Source organism: Nerophis lumbriciformis, linkage group LG07 (assembly GCF_033978685.3).
Source record: "Nerophis lumbriciformis linkage group LG07, RoL_Nlum_v2.1, whole genome shotgun sequence".
Lineage (NCBI taxonomy): Eukaryota > Metazoa > Chordata > Actinopteri > Syngnathiformes > Syngnathidae > Nerophis > Nerophis lumbriciformis.
Window position 1 is genome coordinate 47423560 of NC_084554.2, and position 22755 is coordinate 47446314.

At 38.0% G+C, this 22755-nt stretch overlaps 2 protein-coding genes across 3 annotated transcripts; one reads left to right on the plus strand and one right to left on the minus strand.

Annotated features, from left to right (window-relative positions):
- Positions 1-577: 577 nt before the first annotated feature.
- apoob (apolipoprotein O, b) lies at positions 578-14475 on the plus strand. 2 transcript variants are annotated; one of them, XM_061964999.2, is made up of 9 exons: positions 578-635; positions 1003-1092; positions 4744-4881; positions 4963-4995; positions 8296-8350; positions 8436-8531; positions 8659-8750; positions 12175-12264; positions 12333-14470. In XM_061964999.2, exons 1-9 carry the CDS (start codon positions 618-620, stop codon positions 12369-12371), a joined length of 651 nt encoding a protein of 216 aa, XP_061820983.1. In that variant the 5' UTR covers positions 578-617; the 3' UTR covers positions 12372-14470. The 2 variants fall into 2 exon arrangements, with proteins under 2 accessions (XP_061820983.1, XP_072769636.1); XM_072913535.1 differs by lacking the exon at positions 4963-4995 and having other exon boundaries at positions 12333-14475.
- A 1534-nt stretch (positions 14476-16009) lies between these two features.
- On the minus strand, positions 16010-19311 carry LOC133609423 (diamine acetyltransferase 1-like). Its single transcript, XM_061964998.2, has 6 exons — positions 19049-19311; positions 18623-18674; positions 18471-18551; positions 18204-18305; positions 16373-16413; positions 16010-16310 (listed from the first exon to the last, which is right to left on the minus strand). Exons 1-6 carry the CDS (start codon positions 19109-19111, stop codon positions 16134-16136), a joined length of 516 nt encoding a protein of 171 aa, XP_061820982.1. The 5' UTR covers positions 19112-19311; the 3' UTR covers positions 16010-16133.
- Between the last annotated feature and the right edge of the window lie 3444 nt (positions 19312-22755).

The window sequence follows — 22755 nt, forward strand, 5'->3', positions numbered from 1 at the left end:
TGTAAAATATAACATATGTAATATTTACTTATTATATATACAGTATATAATATATACTGATATATTTTTATATACCGTACTATATACAATATATAACAAATCCCAATTACCATGTACAATATTACAGTATATGTAACAGCTGCAGCAAAAAAGGACAGCATAAAATAGCGAGTAGATCCAGTAGAAAATATACATTATTTTATTAGTTATATTTTATTACTTCAGGTCTATAGTTGATTATACGTTTTTTATGTTCACGTTTTTGTTTAATGCTCTTTTTATAGATACGCAATATTTTCCCCAAAAAATATTTCAAAGTGAAATTATTGTATGTGAAGTAATTGGAGCCTTCAACAGGTCATTAATTCATATCATTGATTCGGATTCATACTTCTTTTTTTTTTAGCAATGACATTTAAAAGCGCTTTTTATTGTCAATGTTGCAAGTTTTTTTTTTACGAGTCACTTGTTTGAATTTTTATTTTACTTTTGTGTTTTTGTTTCCATAATAGTATTTTTCGAACGCGGCACGGGCCGTTAAAACAATTTATGACGAACTGCGCATGCGTTTTGACTCTCCGACTTGCCGTAGAAAGCGAACGTCCTCAGGACGGAAAATGTCATACGTCAAACTGGTAAGATATCCTTCGTCATTTAATTTTTTTAAATAACGTAAATCTTGTTTAGGTATTATTCCGACAATTAGTCTCATACAGCAAATACAATAGTGTTACAGTTTGTTCCACCACATCGGAGGAAACGCTGCTATACAAGCTAAATGCTAATGTTAGCAAGTGGCTAATCCTTGGCTCAATTAAACAGAAAGGGGGATTATTCAAAACTATCACTTTAAGACGTCAGCAAAATAGAAGCTAAAATATATCGCTTCATGCCTGATGTGGTAACTTGTGTCAAAATTCTTTAGTCTTCTTTTGTAGTTAATAGGACTTTATCTCCTCTATGCTGTACCGTGTAATTGTCATGTCTGCCGTCCTCCACCAGATGTCGCTGTGCGCCGCGGCTCCGGGCCTGACTGGCGCCACCTGCGAGGCCGTGAAGAAGAGCACGCAGCCGGCAATGCGCATTGACGAGGTAAATTGTTCACTTTCTCAGCTAAATAGTAGATAGCATGCTAATGGACACAAAACGGTCGATAATGCAATGATTATGTTTATTAATTATGTGCTTTAGTTAGGTAACAACTTCATGACCTACAGCCGCACTTGTAAAGAACATAATGTCATGGCTGTCTTGAGTTTCCAATCATTTCTACAACTCTTATTTTTTTGTGATAGAGTGATTGGAGCACATACTTGTTTGTCACAAAGAACATTCATGAAGTTTGGTTCTTTTATGAATTTATTATGGGTCTACTGAAAATGTGCTGGGTCAAAAGTATACATACAGCAATATTAATATTTGCTTACATGTCCCTTGGCAAGTTTCACTGCAATAAGGCGCTTTTGGTAGCCATCCACAAGCTTCTGGCCACAGAACTTTCCTCCAGAAGGTCTTATCTTGGTCCATGTGATGTCATATGAAACAAAAATTGAGCTGTTTGGCCACTAGTGATGGGTCCGGCAACACCGATGCATCGGCGCATGCGTCGAGCTCATAGAGCGAAACCCTGTGTCGGTGCGCTTACCGCTTTTAGAAAGTCACGTGACCGATCATGAGCTGTTTCGGTCACGTGACCGATACGCGAACTGTGTCGCACTGACGCCTCCTCTGTGCCCTGTGAGCGGGTCTTTTCTACAGCCGGAGAAATAATAACTAAGAAGAGAAATCGTCTAAAATGTAATACGTTGGAAAAACTGTTTTTTTTAAATAAAAATATGTAAAAAAAGTAAAAAATCCCAGTCCACAAGCATCCTCATTCACAACACGTTCTCTTAGATGTCCATGTTATGAATGATACATGTTCACATTATTTATTGACTGTATCTAAAAAAGATAAAAATATATTTTTATTTAAATGAAGATATGAAATAATCCTAAATGAAATACAATGACTTGGTTTATATTATTGTATATACTAGGTCAGGGGTCGGCAACCTTTACCACTCAAAGAGCCATTTTGACCCGTTTCCACAAATTAAAGAAAAGAATGGGAGCCACAAAACTCTTTTGAAATTTAAAATGAAATAACACTACATACAAAGTTTTTTTTTGCTTTGTGCTATGTATAAACCAGGGGTCTCAGACACGCGACCCGCACCTTAATATGGATATGTAATCTTAGTGCGGCCCGCGAGTTTTATATGAAGGGCACTTGACAGCGTCACACTTGCCAACCCTCCCGATTTTTCCGGTAGACTCCCGAATTTCAGGGAAACTATTCTCTCGAATGTATGCTGATTTTCACCCAAACAACAATAATAAGGGCGTGCCGTGATGTCACTACCTTTAGCGCCCTCTACGGCTTGAACAAACAGCTTGCCAGCCCAGTTACATGTTATATGAGGCTTCTGCAGACACACATAAGTGGCGATATAAACAACTTTAACACTCTTACTAATATGCGCCACACTGTGAACCCACACCAAACAAGAATGACAAACACATTTCGGGAGAACATCCGCATCCGCACCGTAACACAACAGAACAAATACCCAGAATCCCATGCATCCCTAACTCTTCCGGGCTACTTTATACACCCCCGCTACCACCAAAGCCCGCCACCCCACACATCAACAACACCCCCCACCCCCCGTGCGTAGATTGAGGTGGGCGGGGTTTGGTGGTAGCAGGGTGTGTAATGTAGCCCGGAAGAGTTAGGGATGCATGGGATTCTGGGTATTTGTTCTGTTGTGTTTATGTTGTGTTACGGTGTGGATGTTCTCCCGAAATGTGTTTGTCATTCTTGTTTGGTGTGGGTTCACAGTGTGGCGCATATTAGTAAGAGTGTTATAGTTGTTTATACGGCCACCGTCAGTGTGATCTGTATGGCTCTTGAACAAGTATGCCTTGCTGTCACTTAGTGTGTGAGCAGACGCCGCATACAAAATGTGACTGGGCCGGCACGCTGTTTCTTAGGTGAAAAAGCGGACGCGACGACAGGTTGTAGAGGACGCGAAATGCAGTGCCATCACGGCACGCCCTCAATTTTGTTGTTCGGGTGAAAATCGGAGAATGTTTGCCCTGGGAGAGGCAGTGAAATCCGGAAGTCTCCCGGAAAAATCGGGAGGGTTGGCAAGAATGCAGCTGAGCCGCATCAGAGTGGTCAAAGAGCCGCATGCGGCTTCGGAGCCGCGGGTTGCTGACCCCTGTACTAAGTCATAAAATCAGTGTCAGTTGAGTCGGTCCATAGGTTGCCTGTAGGGATTTTTAATGTCCAACAGATGTCAGTATTTAGTGACACAGTATCGACACAGTATCAATACAGTTTTGCAATGTGTCGAAACGCTTCATGACGCCTCATCAACCCATCACTAGTGAGGCCTTTAATCCCAGAAACACCATCCCTACCGTCAAGCATGGTGGTGGTAGTATTATGCTCTGGGCCTGTTTTGCTGCCAATGGAACTGGTGCTTTACAGAGAGTAAATGGGACAATGAAAAAGGAGGATTTCCTCCAAATTCTTCAGGACCACCTAAAATCATCAGCCCGGAGGTTGGGTCTTGGGCGCAGTTGGGTGTTCCAACGGGACAATGACCCCAAACACACGTCAAAAGTGGTAAAGGAATGGCTAAATCAGGTTCTTAACCTTGTTGGAGGTACCGAACCCCACCAGTTTCATATGCGCATTCACTGAACCCTTCTTTAGTGAAAAATAAAATGTTTTTTTTTTTCAAATTCAAGAAAAAGTTATGTTTTTTTTACTGGTGCACAAAATGAACCGTGCATGAACATCACCTTGTTCAAAGAACAAAACCAACACAGTGCATGAACTCACAACAAATTACACACCTTACCATGAATTGATTAATGTGGACCCCGACTTAAACAAGTTGAAAAACTTATTCGGTTGTGTTACCATTTAGTGGTCAATTGTACAGAATATGTACTGTACTGTGTAAATGTGTAAACTGTACTGTTTCATATAATGTGTTCTCTTCCTTTGCAATCTGCTAGTAAAAGTTTCAATCGATCAATCAAACAACCTGCAAATCAGATGGAAAATTAGAGGGAACATTGTTTGGGGGTATCCATAATACGCTGATAGGGAGAGGTTTTTATTTACACGATACGTCGGACGTGTCTTTACCTCCGCCCTGAGGCCGACTCACCGAACCCCTAGGGTTTGATCGAACCCAGGTTAAGAACCACTGGGCTACAATTAAGATTTTAGAATGGCCTTCCCAAAGTCCTGATTTAAACGTGTGGACAATGCTGAAGAAACAAGTCCATGTCAGAAAACCAACAAATTTAGCTGAACTGCACCAATGTTGTCAATAGGAGTGGTCAAAAATTCAAGCAGAAGCTTGTGGATGGCTACCAAAAGCGCCTTATTGCAGTGAAACTTGCCAAGGGACATGTAAGCAAATATTAACATTGCTGTATGTATACTTTTGACCCAGCACATTTTCAGTAGACTCATAATAAATTCATAAAAGAAGCAAACTTCATGAATGTTTTTTGTGACCAACAAGTATGTGCTCCAATCACTCTATCACAAAAAAATAAGAGTTGTAGAAATGATTGGAAACTCAAGACAGCCATGACATTATGTTCTCTTGTGATTTTCACACATACAGGAAAATATTGATGAACGTATAGTTAAGAAAATGTATTTTTTTCCAGCTGCCATCTTTGTACAGCAGACCCCAGGAGCACTGGCAGCGTGTGGAGCCAGAGCAGGAGGCGGCGGTGGCGGGCCCTTTGGAGCAGAGCGTGGCATCACTGAGGGAATGGGCACAGCCGTACGCAGACCAGTGTCAGGTGTGTTGCTTGGTGCTCATTTCAACATGAATTCAACATGACTATGAGTGACCATCCTTTCGTAATGTGTTGTTTTTGTAGCGAGCACGCCGCACCGCAACTGGCAAAGCTGAGGTTTGTGTCCATTGTGTTGCTTATCATTTTCAAGTATTGCTGGCTGGCTGGAAACATGTCCTTCTGCTGCTCACTCAGTGTCAACATCAGGCTTTTGTGGTTCACACTTGCTGCAAAGAAGGGATTGTTTCTTCTGTGTAGGAACTTCCTTGTGCTTTTTGTATGAAGAAAAAGAACAACCGCGAGAGGGACAAGCGGTAAAAATTGGATGGATATGTAAAATGTTATTGTATATGCACAAACCTCACTTGGTGCAGCCACGATTGGATCATTAGGTGTAAAGAAAAAACAAAGTGAAGTAGGGCTGCAAAGGTAAAATCCATTTATTCGATTAGAAAGAAGCTTCGATTTATATTCTGTTGCTTCGATGGGTTAATGAGTGCAACTAATAAAAGTTTATGAAATCCAGATCCCCACAAAAGAAGGTAAAACAAGTTAGTTGAATAGAGGTTTTAGAAGTGAATTAAAGGTGAAATACAGTAGGGGTAGATGGAAAGTTAAAAAAAAAAGGTCAAAGAAGGAACAAAAAAGCAATAGAAGTCTAAAGGTAAATAGAAGGTAAAGGTAGTAAATAAAAGGTGAAAGGACAATAGAAGGTAAAAGTTAAGTTAAAGTACCATTGATAGTCACACACACACACTAGGTGTGGTGAAATTACCCACAGCATTTGACCCATCCCCTTGTTCCGCCCCCTGGGAGGTGAGGGAAGAGTACCGTAAATAAAAGGTACCGTAAACTGTTCAATGAAGGTAAAAGTATATAAATAAAAGGTAAAATAAGGTAAACAAAAGGTAAAAGTACAATAGAAGGTCAAATAAAATGTAAAAAGTTCTGTAAAAGGTACAAGTATATCAATAAGAGGTACAATAAGGTAAATAAAAGGTCATATTGATTGATTGATTGATTGAAACTTTTATTAGAGATTGCACAGTACAGTACATATTCCGTACAATTGACCACTAAATGGTAACACTCCAATACGTTTTTCAACTTGTTTAAGTCAGGAACCACGTTAATCAATTCATGGTAATAGAAGGTAAAGGATAAATAAAAGGTTAATGGTCAATAGAAGGTAAACGTATGTAAATAAATGGTAAAAGAAAGAATTAAGAAGTTAAAATAAAAGGTAAAAGAAGGTAAATAAAAAAATAAGTTAAATAAAAGGTAAAGTTATATAAAGAAAGGAAACTAAAAGGAATATATAACATAAAATAAGGTATATAGAAGGTGCGATGAGTTAAATAGAAGGTATTTAAAGGTAAAAGATAAAGTAAAAGACAGTCAAAGATGGTAAATAAAAGGTTAAATAGAGGGTAAATAAAAGGTAAAAGAAGATATAGGTTAAAAGGCAAACTAAATATGAAAGGTAAAAGATGGGCAAAGAAGGTGAATAGAAGCTAAAATAAGTTTGAATAGAAGCTAAAACAAGTTTGAATACAAGGTAAATAAAAGATAAAATAAGTTAAATAGAAGGTCAATAAATGTAAAAGAAGGTAAATAAAAAGGTGAAAGAAGTTAAAAAATGAAGGTACACAAAAGTAAAACAAGGTAAAAGACAGTCAAACAAGGTAAATGGATGGTAAAAGAAGTGAAAAGGTAAAATATCAAACAAGGTCCAAGACAAGTCAAAGAAGGTAAATAAAAGGTCAAATACGTTTAATAGAGGGTAAATGAAAGATAAACAAAATATAGAAGGCAAAAGATGGGCAAAGAAGGTAAAAGACCAAACCAGATAGTAGACAGCCAAAGAAGGTCAATAAAATCTTAAAGAATGTAAATCAAAGGCAAAATAAGTTAAATAGAAGGTGAAAAGGGAATATAGAAGTTAAAGAAGGTAAATAGAAGATAAAAGACAGTCAAAGAAGGTAAATAGAAGATAAAAGACAGTCAAAGAAGGTAAATAAAATGGCAAATAAGTTTAAATAGAAGGTAAAAAGGAATATAGAAGTTGAAGAAGGTAAATAGAAGATAAGACAGTCAAAGAAGGTAAATAAAAGGTCAAATAAGTTTAAACAGAAGGTAATGAATGTCATGGCAGGTACAAACATATTTGTTTATTTGAACTATTTTCTCAAAAAATGCACATTGAGGCTATAAAGTATGTTTTATCCAATAATGGAACAAACTATTGGATAGATGACTAAAATCTGCAGCAATCAACTAAAGTCTCCATGTTGCTTTCTAAAGTGTCCTTCTTAATGTGGCACAACATGATTGTCCTTCTTAATGTGGCACAACATGATTGTCCTTCTTATTGTGGCACAACATGATTGTCCTTCTTATTGTGGCACAACATGATTGTCCTTCTTATTGTGGCACAACATGATTGTCCTTCTTAATGTGGCACAACATGATTGTCCTTCTTAATGTGGCACAACATGATTGTCCTTCTTAATGTGGCACAACATGATCCATCCATCCATCCATCTTCTTCCGCTTATCCGAGGTCGGGTCGCGGGGGCAGCAGCCTAAGCAGGGAAGCCCAGACTTCCCTCTCCCCAGCCACTTCGTCCAGCTCCTCCCGGTGGATCCCGAGGCGTTCCCAGGCCAGCCGGGAGACATAGTCTTCCCAACGTGTCCTGGGTCTTCCCCGTGGCCTCCTACCGGTCGGACGTACCCGAAACACCTCCCGAGGGAGGCGTTCGGGTGGCATCCTGACCAGATGCCCGAACCACCTCATCTGGCTCCTCTCGATATGGAGGAGCAGCGGCTTTACTTTGAGCTCCCCCCGGATGGCAGAGCTTCTCACCCTATCTCTAAGGGAGAGCCCCGCCACCCGGCGGAGGAAACTCATTTCGGCCGCTTGTACCCGTGATCTTGTCCTTTCGGTCATGACCCAAAGCTCATGACCATAGGTGAGGATGGGAACGTAGATCGACCGGTAAATCGAGAGCTTTGCCTTCTGGCTCAGCTCCTTCTTTACCACAACGGATCGATACAGCGTCCGCATTACTGAAGATGCCGCACCGATCCGCCTGTCGATCTCACGATCCACTCTTCCCTCACTCGTGAACAAGACTCCGAGGTACTTGAACTCCTCCACAACATGATTGTCCTTCTTAATGTGGCACAACATGATTGTCCTTCTTAATGTGGCACAACATGAATGTCCTTCTTAATGTGGCACAACATGAATGTCCTTCTTAATGTGGCACAACATGATTGTCCTTCTTAATGTGGCACAACATGATTGTCCTTCTTAATGTGGCACAACATGATTGTCCTTCTTAATGTGGCACAACATGATTGTCCTTCTTATTGTGGCACAACATGATTGTCCTTCTTAATGTGGCACAACAGGAAGTGTACAGAAGCGTGGAGCCCACCATCGACACCACCGTCACCACAGTCAGCGGTAAAACATTCCATCAAACCAAACCAAGGTGTTGTCTCGCTGTGAACATTTGCGTTGTTGATGTCAACCGTCTGGCGTCCTTCAGACGTGTATCACTTCCTCACTGCTCCTCCCCCGGACCTCTATCCCAGCATGGCGGCGGTGGGCTTCTCGGGCTTGCTGGGTCTCTACTTGGCCAAAGGTAACCCCCGAATAGTCGTCACAACAACATCATTCTTCTTCCCAATGGCAACGACACAATAAGATAAGCCTGTGTTTTGTCTGGAGGCCGCTCAGGTGACTGCTTGGCTTTGCACGTGTCTCCTCAGGGTCAAAGGTGAGGCGTGTGGCGTTTCCAGTGGGCCTCATGGCCGTGTGCGCCTCCATGTTCTACCCTCAGCAAGCGGCCTCCCTTTTCAAGGTGGGCACATCTGTCATAATGTGGAAGAATTGTCATCTGATCTGCAAAATTAGCTTAAAAAGTTAGCATGCTAACACGTAGCATCGGTCCAGTACCAACTTATGACTGAGGTGTACGGCTGGAAAATTAGCTTAAAAAGTTAGCATGCTAACATTTAGTGTGTGTCAAGTGCCAAGTTATGACTGAGGTGTACGACTGAAAAACTAGCTAAAAAAGTTAGAATGCTAACATTTAGCGTGGATCAAGTGCCAAGTTACTGGAAAATTAGCTTAAAAAATATAGCTTGCTAACATTTAGCGTGGGTCAAGTGCCAAGTTATGACTGAGGTGTACGACTGAAAAACTAGCTAAAAAAGTTAGCATGCTAACATTTAGCATGGATCAAGTACCAAGTTATATGATTGAGGTGTACGGCTGGAAAATTAGCTTTAAAAGTTAGCATGCTAACATTTAGCGTGGGTCAAGTGCCAAGTTATGACTGAGGTATACGACTGAAAAACTAGCTAAAAAAGTTAGAATGCTAACATTTAGCGTGGATCAAGTGCCAAGTTACTGGAAAATTAGCTTAAAAAAGTTAGCATGCTAACATTTAGCGTGGGTCAAGTGCCAAGTTATGACTGAGGTGTACGACTGGAAAATTAGCTTAAAAAGTTAGCATGCTAACATTTAGCGTGGGTCAAGTACCAACTTATGACTGAGGTGTACGACTGGAAAATTAGCTTAAAAAAGATAGCATACTAACATTTAGCGTGTGTCAAGTGCCAAGTTATGACTGAGGTGTATGACTGGAAAACTAGTTAAAAAAGTTAGCATGCTAACATTTAGCATCGGTCCAGTACCAACTTATAACTGAGGTGTACGACTGGAAAATTAGCTTAAAAAAGTTAGCATACTAACATTTAGCGTGGGTCAAGTGCCAAGTTATGACTGAGGTGTATGACTGGAAAACTAGTTTAAAAAGTTAGCATGCTAACATTTAGCATCGGTCCAGTACCAACTTATAACTGAGGTGTACGACTGGAAAGTTAGCTTAAAAAAGTTAGCATGCTAAAATTTAGCGTGGGTCAAGTGCCAAGTTATGACTGAGGTGTACAACTGAAAAACTAGCTAAAAAAGTTAGCATGCTAACATTTAGCGTGGGTCAAGTGCCAAGTTATGACTGAGGTGTACGACTGGAAAATTAGCTTAAAAAGTTATCATGCTAACATTTAGCGTGGGTCAACTACCAAGTTATGACTGAGGTGTACGACTGGAAAACTAGCTAAAAAAGTTAGCATGCTAACATTTAGCGTGGGTGAAGTGCCAAGTTATGACTGAGGTGTACGACTGGAAAATTAGCTTAAAAAGTTAGCATGCTATCATTTAGCGTGGGTCAACTACTAAGTTATGACTGAGGTGTACGACTGGAAAATTAGCTTAAAAAGTTAGCAGGCTAACATTTAGCGTGGGTCAAGTGCCAAGTTATGACTGAGGTGTACGACTGAAAAACTAGCTAAAAAAGTTAGCTTGCTAACATTTAGCATCGGTCCAGTACCAACTTATGACTGAGGTGTACGACTGAAAATCTAGCTAAAAAAGTTAGCATGCTAACATTTAGCATCGGTCCAGTACCAACTTATGACTGAGGTGTACGACTGGTAAATTAGCTTAAAAAGTTAGCATGCCATCATTTAGCATGGATCAGGTACCAAGTTATATGATTAAGGTGTACGGCTGAAAATTAGCTTAAAAAGTTAGCATTTAGCGTGGGTCAAGACAAGTACCAAGTTATATGACTCTGTGGTGTACGGCTGGAAAATTAGGTATCCAGGTATACACGTCAGCGTCAAATATTATGTTACTTGACACGTTATCATTAGCATGCTAGTTTTTTCCCCGCTACTTTTACATGTATACTTTAGACTTAGACAAACTTTAAGGGTAATTGTTCCACACAGTAGCTCAGTTTCAAAGGATGGAAAGGGTAAGGAATGAAAGGATAATGCAGGTATTAAGTAGACTAAAAATGTGCCATACATTTTGGTACTTGACTCATGTTACATTTAGCTTATGAGCATGTTAACATTAGAATGCTATATTTTTATTAAGCTAATAAATAGGTAGGTATTGTTGCGTCTGACCAGTCTTCCTCTCAGGGAATTAAAGTCACTGGTCAATCCCAAATTCTTTCAGATGACATGTATGTTGAGTAAGAAGGACCATCAAGACAGAATAGGAATATCATCAAGTTTTACTAAAGCTTTAGGAGACCACCCTTACAATGCGGTAATACCAGCATCCAGAAGCGGTCTGAAAGCCAAACGGGAAGAGACAACTTATTGAATACGAAAACAGCCCCCACCCTGCCCAGAAAGGAATACAGCCTCATTGTTCTAATACTGACAAGATAAAAAGGGAGTATGTCATACTACCACATTCCAACGTCTTCAGGGTAAAGCACAGAGTTTACTTGCGGACATAAGATACAAGCATAAAGAGTACACATGGGAAAATATAAGCTGCTTTAAACATGACTATGAATAAAGAAAGAACTCTTAAAAATATATGCATTATACACCTCATTGTCATATAATTTGGTATTTCACTAATGCTAACTGTAAGCATGCTAATCTTTTTAGCTCATATTTTTTGTTACTTAATGCTATCTGTTAGCATTTCAGTTCGGCTTTGGCTTTTCAGAATTCACATGAAAATTCTACCAAAAGTTATTTGAAAAACAACTTTATATTGTACTGGTTTTTAAGGTGGGCTTCACGGTGGCTGAGGGGTTAGTGCATCTGCCTCACAATGCGAAGGTCCTGAGTAGTCTTGGGTTCAATCCCGGGCTCGGGATCTTTCTGTGTGGAGTTTGCATGTCCTCCCCGTGACTGCGTGGGTTCCCTCCGGGTACTCCGGCTTCCTCCCACCTCCAAAGACATGCACCTGGGGATAAGTTGATTGGCAACACTAAATTGGCCCTAGTGTGTGGATGTTGTCTGTCTATCTGTGTTGGCCCTGCGATAAGGTGGCGACTTGTCCAGAGTGTACCCCGCCTTCCGCCCGATTGTAGCTGAGATAGGCTCCAGCGCCCCCCGCGACCCCAAAAGGGAATAAGCGGTAGAAAATGGATGGATGGATGGATGGTTTTTAAGGTGAAAGCTACCAAAATGGCCCCCACATCTTTTGATTTGTCAGTCTGGGGCCCTCAGTGGAAAGTCTGCTATAAATCTTTATATTCAAAGTGTGATGATAAATTAGTGTAAAAAAAAACATATTTTTTTATTCTTACTGGTTATGTATCTTATTATATAAAAAAGTTCAATAATCTGACAAGTATGGGTTTTGGTATGGACGATACCAAGCTCAGTGTGGTATCGCTCATCACTAGCAGACAACACAAACTGCTTTGAAGTCAATTTGAAAGTCATTGTGGTGTGTTGCTGCAGGTAAGCCGAGACTCCGCGTACTCCTGGGTTCAGCGGGGTCGCGTCGCCGTGGAGACGCTTTGGAAAGACCCGCCCTCCGGCAAAAAGAAGGTGAGCGCTCGTAGTTTACGGTTAGCGGTGTCTCGCATGCAAACTCACCCATGGCTTTTTGCGTGAAGCCCGACAAGACGGAGCGGCGGGAGAGCGGAAGCAGTTGAAGGCGGACAGGAAAAAAATCATCTTCATGCTGCGTGGAAGGAAAGGTCTGCAAGGTTTTTTTTGTGTATCTGAGCACCTATTTGGCTATGCTAAACACACACACACACACTCACTCATCACTTTACTGATGTTTCTCATTGGGCCACTCTTGAAAAAGTCAATCTTTGCTCACTTTGAATATTCTATTGTGTGGTTTGGATGTGAGTAACACATGAGCAAACACACACACACACACACACACACACACACAGCTTAATTCTTTCTTCTCACGCACATTCCCACACAGCCCTTCTAAATGGCTTCTATGTGTTAGAAGGATTTCTGCTCTCAAATGCTATGTTTTATTTAATAAAAGACCGCTCATTGTTCATTCGGTGAACATGCTCAAAACATTTGACTATTTGTTCCATAGTGGACACACTAACACAGGTCTTCAACTTCCCCTAAAATACAATTATTGTATTTTACTTTAAACTGGTCCTTAAGTTACCTTGTTGTTGTCGTGCAATACTAACTTTTTAATTTTCCTGAGGGAACTCTCCTGAAGGAATCAATAAAATACTATCTATCTATCATTATGTCTACATATACTTTTCAAATCATCTTGTAATCAGACAATATTTTTCGGTATATTAGGTGGAATTTTTACTTGACCACTGTGTTCTTATAGGCGTGGCGTGGTCAAAGCCTAAAATAAAAATCCGAATAGGAAATCATGCAAAAAAAATCATACATGGGAGAAACAGGAAAGACATTCAACACCAGGAAGAAAGAACATCAGAAAGAATGTGAAAAAGAGACAACTGGAAGGTTTACAAAAAGCCTAAAATAAAAATCTGAATAGGAAATATTACAATGATCAGATCGTAAAATAACCACATCATGGACTGAGACAACGGCAAAATAATCGGTACAGAAAGTAACAACTTCAAACGGAGTAAAGAGGCAATCGATCTAGGGAAGCGGCCCAAGGAAAACCATCAATCGGGATGAGGGAGTATTACCTGGGACTCCCTTCTCCAATATTTTTCGGTGTATTAAATGGAATTTTTACTTGACAACTGTGTTTTTATAGGTGTGGCGTGGTCATTTTACAAAATCCTGTGTAAATCATGCAACAAAAAAAAACCAAACATGGGAGAAACAGGGAGGACATTCAACACCAGGAACAAAGAACATCAGAAAGAATGTGAAAAAGACAACTAGAAGGTTTACAAAAAGCCTAAAAAAAAAAAACGTATATATATGTAAATGTATTCAGTAGTGATGGGTCCGGCAACACTGATGCATCGGCGCATGCGTCGAGCTCATAGAGCGAAACCCTGTGTCGGTGCGCGTACCGCTTTTAGAAAGTCACGTGACCGATCATGAGCTGTTTTGGTCACGTGACCGATACGCGAACTGTGTCGCACTGACGCCTCCTCTGTGCCCTGAGAGCGGGTCTTTTCTACAGCCGGAGAAATAATAACTAAGAAGAGAAAGGGTCTAAAATTGAATACGTTGGAAAAACTGTTTTTTTTTTTTTTTTATAAAAATGTGTAAAAATAAATAAATAATAATTTCCAGGTCCACAAGCATCCTCATTCACAACACGTTCTCTTAGATTTCCATGTTATGATACATGTTCACATTATTTATTGACTGTATCTAAAAAAGACAAAAAATATATTTTTATTTAAATGAAGTTATGAAATAATCCTAAATGAAATACAATGACTTGGTTTATTTTATTGTATATACTAGGTCAGTGGTTCTCAACCTTTTTTCAGCAATGTACACCCTGTGATTTTTTTTTTTAATTCAAGTACCCCCTAATCATAGCTAAGCATTTTTGGTTGAAAAAAAAAAAAAAGATAAAGAAGTAAAATACAGCACTATGTCATCAGTTTCTGATTTATTAAATTGTATAACAGTACAAAATATTGCTCATTTGTAGTGGTCTTTCTTGAACTATTTGGAAAAAAAGATATAAAAATAACTAAAAACTTGTTGAAAAATAAACAAGTGATTCAATTATAAATAAAGATTTCTACACATAGAAGTAATCATCAACTTAAAGTGCCCTCTTTGGGGATTGTATTAGAGATCCATCTGGATTCATGAACTTAACTCTAAACATTTCTTCAAAAAAAAAAAATCTTTAACATCAATATTTATGGAACATGTCCACAAAAAAATCTAGCTGTCAACACTGAATATTGCATTGTTACATTTCTTTTCACACTTCTTTTTGACAGACATTTTAGTGACAAACCTGAGCTTCACTGAGTTTATGAACCTACATTCATATTTTGTTGAAGTATTCAATAAATATATTTATAAAGGATTTTTGAATTGTTGCTATTTTTAGAATATTTTTAAAAAATCTCACGTACCCCTTGGCATACCTTCAAGTACCCCCAGGGGTTCACGTACCCCCATTTGAGAACCACTGTACTAGGTCATAAAATCAGTGTCAGATGAGTCGGTCCATAGGTTGCCTGTAGGGATTTTTAATGTCCAGCAGATGTCAGTATTTAGTGACACAGTATCAATACAGTTTTGCAATGTGTCGAAACGCTTCATGACGCCTCATCAACCCATCACTAGTATTCAGTTATAAACATTCATTCACTTTCTTCTTTCCTTCATGGATCTAAACTTTACCGCTGCTGGCAGGGTTTTCTATGTTTTTATTTAATAAGTTGTAGGTGTATTTATTTCAGTACAAAAGTGTAAAAAGTGTTTTGCTTCGGTCATGAAATGATAATGGTGTGCCAGGACATACATACATTTTGTATTTAACGCTTAAATCTCTGGAGTCTACATCAACTTCAGATCTATCCCTCATTTCAAATTTTTTTTTTAATGTTTTGTTTGTTTTCCGCCCTTTTTTGTCAAACAAAACTGTTTTAATGGCAAATACACAAAATATGCAAAATCTTCCACCAAAAATATTTTTCTAAATGGAATATTTGATGTGAAGTAATCGGAACCTTGAATAGGTCAATAATTCATAATAACATTGATTTTGATTCAATATTATGTTTTGAGCAATGACAGTTTGAAAGAAGTCAACATTGCAACTTTTTCTAAATTACATTTCACCTTTAAGCTTTTTTATTTCACTTTTGTTATATTTTTTGTTTATTTTAATAGTATTTTTAGAATGTGCCGTGGGCCTTTAAAACATTAGCTGTGGGCCGCAAATAGCCTCCGGGGCACACTTTTGACACCACTGCTATAGATAATAAAAAATTAAATCTGATAAATCTATGGATAAAAACAGAGCCTGGCAAAGCATGCGTGTTTATCATAACTCTCTCGCTCTCTGTCTCTGCCCCTCCCTCACGAATGCTGCTGCGTGCTCACACCTTCACAATTTGTTTTGTTTTTAACCCCTTCTTAACCCTGAACGTACATTGAAAATACACGCAATCCTAACTCAAAATGCCGGACATTTGAGGCATTTAAGAAACTCCGCCCGGACAGCCTCGCAAAAGCGGACATGTCCGGGGAAAAGAGGACATATAGTCAGTCTATCTTTGATGAGTATAAACAATATTAGTTTACATTTGTGATTACATGACTTGATTTGTCAGCCATCAGTTGAGTGGAATGTTCTATTGTGAAGTCTAGTAATAAATACAACAGCATGTTTGATGATGTATTTATTGTGGTATGAGCTCAGGTCAACATGTGACCATCAGAAAAACAAAGTAGTTTGCTGGCCTTTTTAAAAACAAATTCTAAGTGGAAACCTTAGTCTCCTTCCCGCATTTTCACTCCTCGGTGGGCGTGGCCATCTTGACCAGGCTGCTCTTGTCAAACCTGTACAGCCTCCAGCCTTCCTCCTGCGAGAGGTCCTCGGCGCCGCGCCGCTTGTAGTACTGGATGGAGAGCTCGTTGTTCTCGGCCACCACGAACATCATGCCCGTGCAGCGGGTCTTCACCGCCAGCTGCGGGACAAAGGGGGTTAGGAAAGTCCACACGGGTGACTTGGCATGATGTCACTACTTACGTCACTGAGCTGCCGGAGCATTTCTGAGCCAATGCCGAGTCCTGGAAAGTCCAGAAATATTAGACTGGACTTCTACGCACGTTCATTTGGGTCTTTAGCATGAAAGCTTTTTTTACAATAAATTTTTTGCGTTTGAATTTTGTGAACTGTTTTTTTTAACATTAAATTACATTAACTATTTAATTCAATAAAAATCTGTGAGAAACAGGTTTAAAAATTCAGTACTGAAATATTTGTTGCGTCAAAACTCTTAATCAGCCAATGAGGCATCAAATGTACAATTTACAGGAAGTGGTTCTTAAGTTTTGAAGCAACAAATATATCTGCACTGATTTTTTTACATTACATTTTTCTTACATTTAATTTTTTAAACAGGAATTTTTCTGCATGTATTTTTTTTAATACACTGAATGGTTGAATTTTTCGGCACCCATTTTTAGACTGATTTTTTTTACACTTAAATATTTTTCATACACTCAATTTTTCTTTATATTGAATTTTTTGCACAAATTTCTTTAATACACTGAATTGGGTTTTTTTTTTACATTGAATTGTTCAACAAGAATTTTTCTGCACCCTTTTTTTTATATACGCTGAATTTTTCAGACTTTTACGCTTAAATATATTTTTCATACACTGAATTTTTGCACACCCAATTTTTCTCACAATGTTTTTTTTTTTTTAAAACAAGAATTTTTCTGCACACGTTTTAATATACTGAATTGTTTTTTTACATTGAATTTTTCAACAGGAGGTTTTCTGCACCCATTTTTTTTTATATACGCTGAATTTTTCAGACTGATTTTTTACACTTAAATATATTTTTCATACACTGAATTTTTGCACACCCAATTTTTCTTGGTGTTTTTTTTTTTTTTTAAACAAATTTTTCTGCACACGTTTTAATATACTGAATTGTTTTTTTTACATTGAATTTCTCAACATTTTCCTGCACTGAATGTTTTTTTTACATTGAATTTTTCAACAGGAAATTTTCTGCACCCATTTTTTTTTATATACGGTACGCTGAATCTTTCAGACTGATTTTTTACACTTAAATATATTTTTCATACACTGAATTTTTGCACACCAAATTTTTCTTACAATGTTTGGTTGTTGTTTTTTTAAAACAGAAATTTTTCTGCATGTTTTAATATACTGAATTTTTTTTACATTGAATTTCTCAACATTTTCCTGCAATGAATGTTTTTCATACATTGAATTTTTCAAACAGATTTTTTTTACGCTTAAATTTATTTTTCATACACTGAATTAAAATGTTTGAGTTTTTTTTGTTGTTTTTTTTATAAACAGGAATTTTTCTGCACGCATTTTTTTAATACACTGATTTTTTTTTTTTTTTTACATTAAATTTCTCAACATTTTCCTGCACTGAAAGTTTTTTTTTAAACTTAGTATTTTTACATTTCATTTTTCAACACAGGATTTTTCTGCACCCATTTTTTTTTATACACTGAAATTTTCAGACTGATTTTTTTATGCTTAAATATTTTTCATAAATTGAATTTTTCTGCTCCCAATTATTTTTTACATTTCATTTTTCAACACTTAATTTTTCTGTTTTGAATTTTTTAACACTGATTTTTTTTTACATTTCATTTTTCACTGCTTACATTTTCTGTATCCAATTTTTATGTATTTTTTAATACACATAATTTCAAAATAAATTCTATTTTTAAACACATTTTTGCTCAAATTTTTATTCAATAAAATTGTCAGCATAATTTGACGTTGAAATTCAGTTCACAAAATTCAAACGCAAGTGTCATAACCTAAAAAGCTTTCAAAATAAAAGACAAAGATTTCTTACCTCTGTACTCATTCATCACATAGAACTCCTCCAAGTAGAGCTGCTTGCCCACCCAGGGGTCATAGGTGAAGTAGTACATGGCGAAGCCAACCACTTTAGAATCTGGGGGACAGACCACATTCTTTTAAAAAACTAAAATCAGACACCTTTGACGTCACACTGTTCAGCTTTTTGTTCGCTGCGCAGACAGGAAACAGTCTTCATGGGGTCAGGAGTTCCCACAGCTAGAGTCCATTCCACATTCCATCATGTGATGCATTCACTGACCTTGGCTGCCGCCCCCTCCCGGGATTTCAGCGATGATGCAGTGGTAGAATGGCGTTTCGCCGAATCCATCCTCAAGGAGCTCTGTAAGTAAACATCTCCCAAACTTGAGTAAACACACACCTTTTTTCCCCCCCCTAACACTTTCAGCTTACCTTCTTCGGTCAACGTCACCTGGTGCTCCATTTCCTCATATTTAGCCAGTTCCTAAAAGCAACACAAATGACACTTTTACACCCATTTGAATACATTTGTAACAGTAGATGCTTAAAGTGGGTCAGCCTTCACGCTGACCATATGGTGTTTACACAAGGGGAAGCTAAAGCGGAAGTGAGTCAGCGGGACCCGAACAAAGAAGGCAGGTCGTGACGTCACACTCGGACATCCTCGGGCTCGTTTTTTTTTTATTGATGTGTGGCTTTTTTACGTCACCACCCAGCTCGATTGTCGTCGATGTTCGGTGTGGGTTCAACAACAGGTCAATGCTAACCACGTTAGCTAAAGTTGACCCAATCCGAACACGATGTCCGAGCGGATATTAAGCAGAGTATTTTTTTATTATTATTATTATTACTGTGTACCTTCACCAGTCGTAATATATCAGGCACGTCCTTTGGCTCAGCCTTTCGTAATTTGTACTCCATTTTCTCCGTTTACTCTTTTTTCCTTTCGCGCGAAGTCCTCTGTATGTGAAGTGAAAGATTAGGAGTTTCTTCATTCGCTTTCGAGTGGCTTTTCCCCCGCAGTCAGCCTCTGGTCCGGTCGTGTTTGTCTCGACAAGGACATCCAGTTAGCGTCGCCCTTGGCCGGGTCGTTGCCGTCTGTTCACTGCCTCTTTGTTTACGTCCTCTTTATATAGCAGGCTGCTCCCGCTCTCTGATTGGTCGCCTGCTCGACGTCTCCGCTTTCGACGACGCCCCCTTTGATCGGTTTACCCAATTAGAGGCAAGTATGTGTCCACGTGACCATTATGTGTTTATTTTTTCATTTTTAATCCGCCACAACGCTTTTCTCAAATTACAAATACAGTATCTGGGCTATTCAGTATCACAAAATTAGACAGGTAGCAACAACGAAACAAAAATTAAAAAAATAGTATTTTCTACTAAGCTTTTTAATCGCCAGTCACTCTGCTTCCATCAATTCACACAAATGGAATTTTCCATTACTCAGGGAGCTGTTACAGTTTCCTTTCTGAATTTAAGCCATAATATCACCTTATATGGACACTCCATCAGACTGATGGGAATTTATCTCCCTTATCAGCTATTTATTCAAACGAGCCTCTGTCTACATAACCCATTTACTCACCTTTTATTCCACTCTTTTCTGTGTGGTTAGACTGAAGAAACCTATCTTGACAAAACCATATGTTATGATCGTTTGGCACAATAAGGCAACCTTTGTTGTCTCCTTTTTAGAAACAATACGTTTACTTGTGCACGGCATTATTTTTGACCGACGTAAGCTGCTTAAACAAAACACCTCAGTGTTTGAGACAAGCTATTTCTCAAGAAGGGGTCAATTTCATTCAGAATTTGAATGTTGACGTTTGGCGCCCCCTGCCGGGTTATATATGTACAACGTGGTGAAGTGGGGAAATAACTACAAATTCTTCATTTCATTTCATTTCTTTATTTATCTCCTTCATTGATGTGCATCTTTGATTGATAGACAATTAAACCGCAGAAACTAAGCACATATTTACACACCAATGCCTGAGAAGGAGCAGGATGAAGAAAAATCTTATATTTTCCTGCCCCCTTCAACATAATACGTAGTCTTATTTAATGGATATCATACAAACCAAACAAATATATCCAAATATAATGAAAACAAACAAAAAACACAACAAGTGCAAAACTTCATGAAGTACAAACCGAACAAAAAAAAAGTAATATACACCTCACGGGATGATACAAAACAAATACAAAACCAGACAAAAAAACAAGTAAAATAATCAATATACCGGTAAAGCAAAATGTAAACACTTATGATTGTCCATATGATCTTATTGTTCTGTCTTTATATATATTTTTTCAATTGGAATATATTTTTACAGTCTTTTATCTCATTGTAAAGAAAATTCCATAGTTCAACCCCCACCACTGATATACACATTTGTTTTAAAGTTGTCCTTGAATACTGATGTTTGAAATGACCTTTTCTTCTATGCTCTTCATTCTCAGAAGTGATGACAAACATTTTTTGTAAATTTGCTGGTAATGTTTTACTTTTAGCTTTAAACATAACACATAATGTCTGTAACTTTACTAGCTCCTGTAGTTTCAATAAACCGGAATTAATAAATATTATGTTAGTGTGTTGTAAGTAATCTACTTTATGAATAATCCTTATAGCTCTTTTCTGTAGTTGATACAATGCCTTTATGTTACTCTTATATGTGTTCCCCCACACTTCCACATAGTAGCTGATATATGGCAATATAAGTGCACAATACAATATACGCATTGCCCTGTAATGTTAACTCGTTAACCATGTTACAAAAAAGATCAATTAGACTGATACATAATGTTGGATACAGAGAACATACAAACCCTTTATTTATTGAGTCAAAAATATTAAAGTTCGATGATTTGGTAAAATTGCAAACAGCTAAAATGATGTACAAAGCAAACTATAACCTGTTACCAAAGAATGTACAACAATTATTCTCAACTAAAGAGGAGAAAATATAACCTTAGAGGAAAATCTAATTCAAAACATGTACGACACTTAGAACCTTTAGCATATCAGTATGTGGAATTAAATTATGGAATGGATTAAGTAATGAAGTTAAATAGGGATGTCCGATAATGGCTTTTTTTCCCCCCCGATATCCGATATTGTCCAACTCTTGATTACCGATACCGATATCAACCGATACCGATATATACAGTCGTGTAATTTACACATTGTTATGCCTTATTTGGACAACCAGGCAGGGCCGGCCCGTGGCATAGGCCGTATAGGCAAATGCTAAGGGCGCCGTCCATCAGGGGGCGCCACGCAAGTGCCACAAATGTTGGAGAGAAAAAAAAAAAAAGAGAAAAAAAGTTGGTACTATTATTTCTAAATACAAAAAATAATCCCACGTTAATTAAAATGCAAAGTAAAGCCTATTTAATAGAAATATTATTTGTTACAACCCCCCCCCCCGCACGGTGCGCCCCCTCCCTTCCCGTATCATGACTCTTTTTGGACGTCACCACATCAAAAAAATCAACACAAGATGTCAAAACGGCCAAAACTGTCAGGTGCCCAGGGAAGAAAAAAGTGAAAAGAAGAGGAGGAGAAACGAGAAAAGACAGGGGTAGCAAGTAGGTAACGTTAGCCTACATGAAATTATTTGTCTGTTACAGAATGTGATAGTAACCTGGCTTTTTAGCATTAAGCTAATGTTACATGAGTCGGCAATTGCTAATCAATAAATAGCTAGTTCTGTTTTAACGTCGGGTTAATATTGTGGAGGGGGCTAAATTGTTATGGAAAATAATAATGTAACGTTAGGTAATTACAGTACTCCCACCTACATTCCTCTGGGACATTTGTATTATATATTTTAAGCAGGTGTTTTTTGTTTACATTGTTATTGCCTTCTGGTTAGCTAATGTTTGCCCTGCAGGTAATAGTCACTTTTCCACCCCTTTATATATTAGGTATAGTTGTAAGTAAAAAAAAAAAAAAAGGTCAAAGACAAAGCTATTCGGTTTCTTGTGAGTATATACACTTCACTGCCGATGTGGGGGGGCGCCACCTAAAATCTTGCCTAGGGCGCCAGATTGGTTAGGGCCGGGCCTGCAACCAGGTATGGTGAAGATAAGGTCCTTTTTAAAAATAATAATAAAATAAAATAAGATAAATAAATTAAAAACATTTTCTTGAATAAAAAAGAAAGTAAAACAATATAAAAACAGTTACATTGAAACGAGTAATTAATGAAAATGAGTAAAATTAACTGTTAAAGGTTAGTACTATTAGTGGACCAGCAGCACGCACAATCATGTGTGCTTACGGACTGTATCCCTTGCAGACTGTATTGATATATATTGATATATAATGTAGGAACCAGAATATTAATAACAGAAAGAAACAACCCTTTTGTGTGAATGAGTGTAAATGGGGGAGGAAGGTTTTTTGGATTGGTACACTAATTGTAAGTGTATCTTGTGTTTTTTATGTTGATTTAAAAAAAAAAATTAAAATAAAAACCGATACCAATAAAAAAAACACTATACCGATAATTTCCGATATTACATTTTAAAGCATTTATCGACCTGCCGATATT

Coding starts and splice junctions, on each gene's coding strand:
- LOC133609423 (XM_061964998.2), bottom strand. CDS start 19,111: ATGGAGTACAAATTACGAAAGGCTGAGCCAAAGGACGTGCCTGATATA. Junction 18,675..19,048: donor ATATATTACGACTGGTGAAG/GTACACAGTAAT, acceptor TGTTGCTTTTAG/GAACTGGCTAAATATGAGGA. Junction 18,552..18,622: donor GGTGACGTTGACCGAAGAAG/GTAAGCTGAAAG, acceptor GTTTACTTACAG/AGCTCCTTGAGGATGGATTC.
- apoob (XM_061964999.2), top strand. Junction 8,351..8,435: donor CACCGTCACCACAGTCAGCG/GTAAAACATTCC, acceptor GGCGTCCTTCAG/ACGTGTATCACTTCCTCACT. Junction 8,532..8,658: donor GGGTCTCTACTTGGCCAAAG/GTAACCCCCGAA, acceptor GTGTCTCCTCAG/GGTCAAAGGTGAGGCGTGTG.